The following is a 9,147-nucleotide window of genomic DNA, read 5'->3' on the forward strand; positions in this document are numbered from 1 at the left end:
TCACAGATAAAGGAGGAGCCTGACCAAAGCATTACCACGCTTAGGGGATCACAGAGCTTCCCATGATGCATCTGATATCACTTAGGATTTTAATAATCAAGCACTCTTATTAAAAGGAGAGTTTAGTCCAGCGCTACATGCTGTGTGTGTATGCAGGGATGACAAAGAAAGACAGACTGAACTCACGAGGCAGTGACAGATTTTACTTTAGTATTAAACTTTATTTCCTTTACTTTTGTGAGATGGAAAAAATGATAAAAACGTACAGCTCAGGGACTTTTCATCTAAGATAGGTCAGTGTTTTTCTTTACGTAATAACCATGAAATTCAAATCATAACAGTTTCCATGTGTCTTTGAGGAAAGCTTAAAGAGTGAAAATAAATTATCGTAGCAATAATTATAACATCAAATATAACAACAATAATAGCAATTAAGCATTTATAAACACTCTATTTACTGTGTCTTTTTTCCATAAAAGTCCATTATTAAAAACAGGTGAGCGTTGTGGTGGTGTACAATCCAGCATGTGAGGAGAGCACTGGCTTGTGGGTACTGTAGTCTGCAGCTGTCTGGTTCGTAACAGAGGTGTACGGGGTGCTGTAGCTGTGAGCCAGTCTTGGGATTTCCAGCGCCGAAGAGTTTGTCTTGCTGTCCACAGCAGCTGTGGACGACAGCCTGGGGATGGACAGGGTGCAGGTATCTCAGTATATAACAAGATGCTTGTGAGGTGAAAACAGCGGTCCTTTTTAAGACCTCTCGTGAGTCTCCTGTTACAGGATCAGGGAGAGGTGGGTACCAAAGTGACTTAGTAAAAATAAGCAAAAAGAATGACAAGCGTCTCCGTTCACTCCATTCCTGCAAGCCTCAGTCACCCGGGGACTAACAAACCCCTCGTCACATTAGCTCTTGACAGAGTCCTCTAAAGTCCTGCTCTGCAGCGTCCCATCAGTGAGGTCAGGCATGACGCGACCTTCAGTCATTAAGTCCAACCGAAGGTCTCTCCCTTCCAACCACTGTACATGACGCAACAAGTCTGCTCAGCTTTCGACGCGATGTGGAGGGCCATTTAGTGTTAATGGCGATGTTGTGGCTCCTACAGGCGGAGGAGGTCTGGGCCTGGAGGGGCCTCAGTGAGGCTCAGCCCAGACCGGCGAGCGATTGGAGTGGTGGGGGTGGCCAAATGAAGGGTGAATAGGCGTGGGAGTAGGCAGCATGTGTCCAGAGTGGCTGAAGGGGGGCAGGTGACCCATGTGGGCCATGTGACTGGTGAGGCCGGGCGCGCTGCCGAAGGGAGAGGCCTTGTCCTGCATGCACTTGGAGAGCTCGTCGAAGCCGTCCCCTGCTCGTTTGTTCCTCTTGGACTTGCTGGACATCTTGCGGTTGCGTGTCTGGATGCCTTCTTTCTTCATGGTCAGGGGTCTGTTGACCTGTGGAGAGCAGCACATTAGCTCAAGGCAGGCCAGACAAAAGCATCGCTGACAGACTACGTTGTAGTGCTTCGGGTCTGTTTTGCTGTTAGAGCCTGCTTGTTTACCAGCTCATCATTTCAAACGTCACCATGAGTATGTCACTTATCGCGTTGCCAATTAGGAGTTACATGCACGTCTGTCAGGGCAGCCCGATATTTTGAGTTACAGCAGTGTGAAACAAATGCAATAAATAAGGAGCAGCTGTTTTGCATATATGGCTCTATTATAAGGCGAGTCGGGGGCGTTCTGGGGCTTTTGTCTGATTTAAAACCAAACAGAACCGTCCTGGTCAATATGAATACATGGGGATGAGGGCTGGCTGGAGCTGAAAAGGCGCAGCCTCAGACAAATCCTCATCAGTGTAACCGACGCCGTTACACTGAATGACAGTCCCACCCTGCAGCCTCTCCGGGGAGTAACGCCCCCCATTGAAACAACGATGGATTAATAAAAAAAAGACGACCGGTGGGTTCTGCTCGACAGGGTGAGCAGGCTTTGCCTCCACACTCTCACAGCTTCTCTGCTCCTAAATCGATAGGAGCTGTCCGCCCACTTGACCAGTTAACGACCAGCCGCCCCCCCCCAAAAAAAAACCCGCACATAAGTTTTTTTGTTTTTTGTTTTTTTTTCCAGGCTACTTACATTGTGCAGTTTAAAGTAAAGGCCGCAGGCGTTACACACCGGGTCTCCGTTCCCGTTGCGCCTCCACAGGGTGGTGGTGGTGGTCTGGCAGTTTGCACAGCAGGTGCCTGCGCGTCGCGCGGCGGACTGAAGGGAGCAGAAAAAACACACCATGAATAATGAGTCATTGACAAGCCGGAGAGGTCAGCGCGGACAGCGTGCTGCACAGACACAGCGCGTTAAATATCACTACAGGTGTCATTCCACTCAAGTCTGCGATTGGTGCATCAGCACAAAGTCAGGAAGAGACAGAAGGCGGCACGTGGATTTTAGTGATCTTTCTACTCGGACCATGAACAGAAAAGCATCATAAGGAGGGCCACTCAGACTGGAAAAATTGCTTGACTCCTCTATTAAATCAATTGCATGTAAGCAGACCGCTGCAACCATGATCGGATTTTCTCATTTGTGCTGAAGGATGTGGGGACATTTTTCTGGAGAATGCCTGATTCTGTACACGCTTTCCGATCATTAGCATTTTATCATATTTAATAAATAAAAAATAAGCATGCTGGTAGTAACAGGTCATAAGGCGGGCCCTGTGTAAACCCTTTATTTATCCTGATCCAGGGGAACTGGCCTACAAAGTCATGTAAGACCCGGTGTCCCGCCTGGCAACGTGCTGCTGCTGCGTCCATTGCGGATCAATTCTTCACACATAATAAGAAACATTAGCTTAACATGCAAGAACCCTCCGGCTCTTTGCTTTGCAGGCAGCATCCAGGTTTTTTCTTTTAATTAATTTCAGGTGGACTCGTTGCTGTTGACCCGGAGAGCAACAATAAGGCCGTCATTTCTATGCGCAGTAAAACACGGAGCCCATCTTTTTAAAGGAAAGAAGCCGCTGCTGCGCTCAGGCTGCAGGCCACCGCTAGCCACCGAGGACGACAAACAAGAGAAGAACATAAATCCATTTATTTTCCAATCCCCGCCCCTCACGGTCTGTCTCTTCACACATAGCGGCTCCTCCAGTGTTGTGATAATCTCTTTACAGTATATGTCAGTCTGGCCATAGAGAATGCAGCGCGCTGGTTGAAGGCGGAAACAGCCGGGAGCCTGACTTCCTTATCTGGGCCGGGCAGATATCCGGATAGGAAACAACTGGATGCCCCTTTGAACACAACTCTGAAAAACACTTGAGCTGAAAATGCAAAAGCTGCAGCCACATGGGCCGAGCCAGTGGAAAAAAGTAATGGGACTTTTCGCGAGGAGGACCGACGTGGAGGTGGTGAAGGAACAACACGAAAAAATAGGCAAAATATGGCAGAATCATAATAGGCTCTGGTGGGGCGTATTTTTTATTTTTTATTTTTTTTTTGAGCCCATCCTTAATATCATTACCGATCTCCTGATAGAGGACAATTTATTTGCACGTCAAATGACCAGTTAATGTTAATGAAGACCATTAGACCCAGGCTACAGCCTGCGCAATCATAATTAGCCTGGGTAAGTGAGATAGAACAGATCCCTTTTTATTAACGTGCAAAGGTTATACCAGCACTAAACTAAAAAAAACTAAACAAAACAAAAACCCTAATTGTTGCATGGAAAGGCAATAATTAATTCGGAATAATTTAGCCATGCATTATTCTTGTTGTTATTAATTATAGCCTTGTTGCTGTTTATTTATTTCAATCACTAATATTTGAAGAAGTTATAAGTGGCTTGTGTTTATCATGCTTATCTTTATTTTTACTAACCAATTAACCATCTATGGAGAAAACTCTTTTAATTTGCACAAATGTATTGTTATTTGTGGCTATGTCTGATTTTGCAGACACCAGGACACCTGGACCTTTGTTGACACACTCGCATGCAAAATAAAAATAAAACTCTTATTTCTGCAGAACAAGGAGATCCTGTAAAATACCAAACCTCAGAAAAATGACAAAAGGCTGTAAAAAGATGCAAACAATTTTGTGTGCTCTTGTTCAACAAAACTTAATGTGAAATAGACAGACAGACAGGCATAGATAGATCATTAAAATACACAGATTTGTAATTGTTAAAATGAATAAACGATGACAGAGAAATGTGTCCAGCTTTAGAAGGGTTAATGTCAGAAGTGGCTGTACAGCTCTGGAGCAGTGGTACATCCATGACAGGAGTGTTATATGTCCACGCTGCTTTTCATTTACTCAAGCATGGTGTTAACTAAAGCAGCATGGGCATTGGTATCAGTAACAGTATCAGAAGTACCAGCAATAATGATAGCAGGAACAATGGCAATAGTAGCAGTATTGTAACAGGCCATGAAGGCGGATCATCGGGGGGTGAGGGGGACAAACAATTCCAGGAAGATCATAGGGAAAATATAACTTTCCTGGAATTGTGCTGCCGGCATCTGCTTTGTGCTCATATTTGGGTGCCTTCTCTCAGAGTGGAGCGATGGAGTAAGAAGAGGGACTCACCAGTCTACGTTTGGGCTTGATAAGTGGTCGGTTCTGGCCGTTCATCTTGTGGTACAGTCCGCAGGCGTTGCACAGATAGTGGCCGGTACCATCCCGTCGCCACAGAGGGGTGGAGGTGGCACCACAGTTTACACATTCACGGCCCTCTGCATATAGTTCAAGAGGAGGAGACGAAAAGAAAATTTATATAATTAAAAAATTCACCCTCTGTCAGAAGCAACACATAGCAGCTGTCCGGCCCGATCGGGCTACCGCACGGTGCAGGACGACCCTATATGGCAACGTAATATGAAGTGAAAATCTGTCTCATATCAGAGTGCAGGTGTACCAAGTGTGCACGGCTGTCATGGACACAGACACCTCTATGTAAACCGATCCAGAGTGGGGAGGTCACAGACAGCCAGAACATGTCCAGAGGTGTCCAACAAGAAGAATGAGACACACCATCAAATTAGGACTACATTATTCATCAACTCAGTGGGCACCCATCAGAGGAAACATAAGTGTGTGGTGGTGGTATTAAATGTGCCGGACAGTGTTGCAGCCTTTGATGAAAGGCTTGCATGCCAGTTGTCAGCAATTAGTAATATAGAAATGGCGTTGAGTCCAACATTGCTTTGATGAAGTTACCCTCAAACCGTGGCTGTGAAATGGTCTTCCTGTGCATTCTTGTGCTCCTCTACACAGAAACCTGCTTCCTCACATGCTCTCCTCGCCTATTCAGGTTTGACTGACTTCAAACAGCCTGTTGCTAAACCGACCGCTTCATTTAATTCAAGTATCCTTCTCTCCCTAGAGCATCATCTCATTATTCGTGTTATAATGCCAGTGACACCCACAGTCCCACCCTCACTCCACAATGGAATCTGACCCGAGCAAAAAGCTATGTCCCCTTTGAAATGCACCTTGCCGCTTTTTTGTACCTCCCTTCTCTTCCTCTTACGGGTTTCGCAATCCAGCGACCACATTAAAGTGGCTTCATTAACACTTAAAATATTCACCAGCAATGACTGATGTGCTACGTCTTATGCAATGTTTCGTGTTGAAATAAGGGAAGAAGAATGGGAAGCTTGGTGTGAAAGGTAGGTTAGAGAGGAGGAGGAGTTCTGGTTTGAGGCTAGTTCAGCAGGAAGCCCCACGACTGTAAGGTATATGTGCTGACAGCTGAAATGTCATTGTGGCATTTTGTACAACAATCAATCACCATTACTGGCACTGGACACCGACTTTGATAGATAAGAGCCTTTTTAATGTCGTAGCTGATATGTTTGTGTTACTGATTCAGGCACAGTCTGGTCAGCTTCTTTTAAATGTCACAGTATAACATTTCTCTGCTACAACAGTTCACATTCACTCAGATTATCAGCCACTGAACATTCCCCGGGTGTATTAAAAAGCATGGGGACAGTGGATGACAATAAGGATAATTACAGCACTACATTTGGAGCAAACTTGTTCGCAGTCTGTGATGTCTTTTTTTTTTTTTTCTTTTTTTTTTCATTAATTCAAAGCACAACAGCTGGAACAATGTAGGGAAATTACAGAGCCATTACCAGACTGAGTTGTTTTTCGAATGTCTGCACATTAATGTCAGGCATAAAGCCTAAATATTGCTCCTGACACATGCAGTCTATTGAATCAGGTGCTTATCCAGACAGTCAGATAATAGACTGTGTTTTATCAAAAACAATTTGACTGGCTTGGAGAATTTTGTGTAAAACCGAGAATGTGTGCTTTTAATCAGGATTACTCTGCCCTGCTCTCCAAGCATTGAGATGGTGCATGTTGCAGCAGCGTTATTAAATACACTTTCATCTCTACAAAGAAGCAGATCTGCTGTGTGCCTCAACTCCATGTCAGCGCACTGGGCCAAGGCCATGCTTAAAAACACAAACAGCAGGGCTCTGTCGCCTGCGCTTTGTTAGTACTGGGGAGAGCTGTGGGCGGGGTGGAGGTCGTGATTTGTTCACTCGGAGGTATACAGGATATGGCAGGAGCCAGGGCGTCGTGACTCCTTCATTTTTAAGTGCAATAAAGGCCACGTTTAAAAGAAAACAAGCCAATGGCACGAAGATGAGGCCGCTGGACTGTCTGAACATGGAGCTGGAGAGACGAACTGAACTGAAGTCGATGTTAGTGTTGAATATGTGGTCAAATTAGAATTGCGTTTATTTTTGGCCAAACCAACAAGAAATCTATATGAGTAATTGATTAATTTTAATTAGGTCTGATCCCACTTTCTTTAAGTTTCATTTAATTGTGCGCCCTATTGGGCATTTAGTGCATAGTTGATCCCGATTAGTGTGATGAGTTTCATCTCTCTGAAGTGGACCGGCTGAAGTGCCGGGAGCTCACAAGAGGCCAGGAGGGTCCGAAATGAAACGATCACACGTTTGGTGCGTGATCCCAGCAGAGCAACAAGTCATGCTTATGAAAGCACACAGCAGCGTCAACACAGAGCTGACGGTTTAAAGCAAATAAAATAACAACAACAAAAAAAACACTTGCGCAAATTCCCGCACGACCACACACTGTAAACGAAATGTTTGACAGCTGCAGGTTATGGTAATATTAATACAAATGGTGACAAATGAAATATTTATCTACCGATGAAGGATTGGATAGAGTACACCGCTTTACCGCTCATCTGAATAAACCATAACTATTTAATTAGGCCTTATCAGCGCGATCTGCCATCTGATGTGAGGGAGAAATTCAAACACACGTGAGACTCACCTGAGCTCGACCTGGCTTTGCTTTTGCATTTGGGCGTGAAGCTGGAGGAGGAGCCGCCGAGGAGGCTGCCGGGGTGGAAGAGACTGCCGCCGTACTCGTGGGGTGGCAGGGAGTAGGCCGGGTAGGTCGGGATGGGGTGATGCGTGGTGGCCGCAGCCTGGCTGTTCATGGAGGCCAGGCCGCTGCGGAGCGGACTGCAGCTCTCCATTTTCATCCCGTCTGTCAGCGGCACTTGGTACTTGATCGACTCCTTCTCGTCCATCCTGGTCGAGGTGGAGGTCGGAGAGGTAGGGCCGGGGTCCGGGGACACGTCTTTCGGGGGGGTAGGGGGGAAGCTATAGAGGTGCGGGCTGGAGTGGGACGCCGGAGTGAGCGACGACACCGGGGCCGTGCCGGTGCTGCTGCTGCAGGGGTAGCCGGAGCCGGTGGTGTGCAGGCCGGGTTTGCTGAAGTGGCTGACCGCCCATGCGTTGTGGTGGTGGGCAGCGGACAGGGCTGCTTTCCCTGGGTCCAGCCAGGGAATACCGGGGCTGTGGATGAGGTGTGGTCGGCAAACCTGGTTCCCAGTGAGGCGAGCTGCAATTCAAAACGATCTATTTAATAAAAGGCTTTATTTGAACTTTTTGTGACACACCAGAAAGATCTTTATCTTTAAAGTCCTTACCTGTTAAAAACTCTGAATTAATCGAGTCCGACATTTAGTTCCAGGTTTTTTAAGTTGCTATTATTTAACTAATTTTATTTTTCTCACAACCGGTTAATTATCCAAAATGCTTTCCATTAAATTACTCTCGCTTCGTGTCTATTCAACAAGCTTAAGGTCTGCATAAAACACACTGAAAGGAGCTTCTCCTCAGTATCTTTTCATCGACTGCAGCTCTCGGACTAAAGATTGTTATTAGTAAATTTGCGGTTTTTATTTTATATCCGGGAAGTGCCTCTCTCTCTCTCCCCCTCTCTCTCTCTCTCTCCCTGCAGAAACCCCTGCCCCAGCACAGAGGGGTTAAATGACATACTTCCCTTTCCTCTCGCTGTCATTTGCTAGAAATTCCTTGTATGTTGCTGAATTGTCCCAGAAAAGTCCAGATTTGGCCCGCTGCACTCTGTTTAAAGTGTCTCTACGTAATTCCACACATGATGCATGTTCTGGTTCATCGTTGATGAATTATATAAAAACATGAATAAGGCCTTAATAAAAAATATTTTTAACAGTGTTCCTCATTTGTCATCACACCGCTCTGACTGCACTCTTGCGCGCATCTTACCGTGTGCTTGGCTGTATGTGACCCTTGCCCGGGAGTTGGTGTAGTAGGGGTTCCCTTGAGAGTCCAAGTGGTTCAGAAACATGTCAACTTCGTCCTGGGGCAGCAAAGGCGCCATGGGCTCCATGTAGTTGTGGCTCAGACTGTGGTGGTGAGAGTCCGGGTGCTGGCCGTTCAGCACTGCGTGATGGTGCGCCATCCACCGAGACTGATCGGCCGCTGCGACCTCCATGGCTGAGCCGGTCGTCTCCTTTCCCCTGAAGGCGGCTCTGTGTGTTGCGCTACTTTGAGGCTACGTTTACCTCCAAGGTAAAGGGAGTTAAATCCTCCTTACAGTATAGTTCCTGAGCTGTGACAGTCTCGGCTGGGTTTATTTACTTCAGAAATAGAATCCTTAAATAAGCCGATCTCCTCCTTTCTCCTCAGTTATACCTGCAATGAGACGAAAACACACTGTTAATTCATCACCACGGTGGCCGCTCCAGCTCTCCCTCCATGCAAAGAAGAGGCATCCTGTATATGCTTTTTATCTATTCATAGCAGTTGACATGAGAAATAAACTCCGCGCACTTTAGAGTCCTAATGAT

At 46.2% G+C, this 9,147-nt stretch overlaps 1 protein-coding gene across 2 annotated transcripts in view; it reads right to left on the minus strand.

Annotated features, from left to right (window-relative positions):
• Positions 1 to 204: 204 nt before the first annotated feature.
• gata2a (GATA binding protein 2a) overlaps positions 205 to 9,147 on the minus strand; it is a 13,495-nt gene continuing 4,552 nt past the window's right edge. For both annotated transcript variants that reach the window (XM_076751495.1, XM_076751487.1), the window contains exons 2-6: positions 8,564 to 8,992; positions 7,299 to 7,874; positions 4,563 to 4,708; positions 2,113 to 2,238; positions 205 to 1,428 (exon numbers count right to left, since the gene is read on the minus strand). In XM_076751495.1, coding sequence (XP_076607610.1) covers positions 1,129 to 1,428; positions 2,113 to 2,238; positions 4,563 to 4,708; positions 7,299 to 7,874; positions 8,564 to 8,792 — 1,377 coding nt within the window. In that variant the 5' untranslated portion in view covers positions 8,793 to 8,992 and the 3' untranslated portion in view covers positions 205 to 1,128. The remainder of the gene's footprint in view (positions 1,429 to 2,112; positions 2,239 to 4,562; positions 4,709 to 7,298; positions 7,875 to 8,563; positions 8,993 to 9,147) is intronic.

Source organism: Chaetodon auriga, chromosome 2 (genome assembly GCF_051107435.1).
Source record: "Chaetodon auriga isolate fChaAug3 chromosome 2, fChaAug3.hap1, whole genome shotgun sequence".
NCBI lineage: Eukaryota > Metazoa > Chordata > Actinopteri > Chaetodontiformes > Chaetodontidae > Chaetodon > Chaetodon auriga.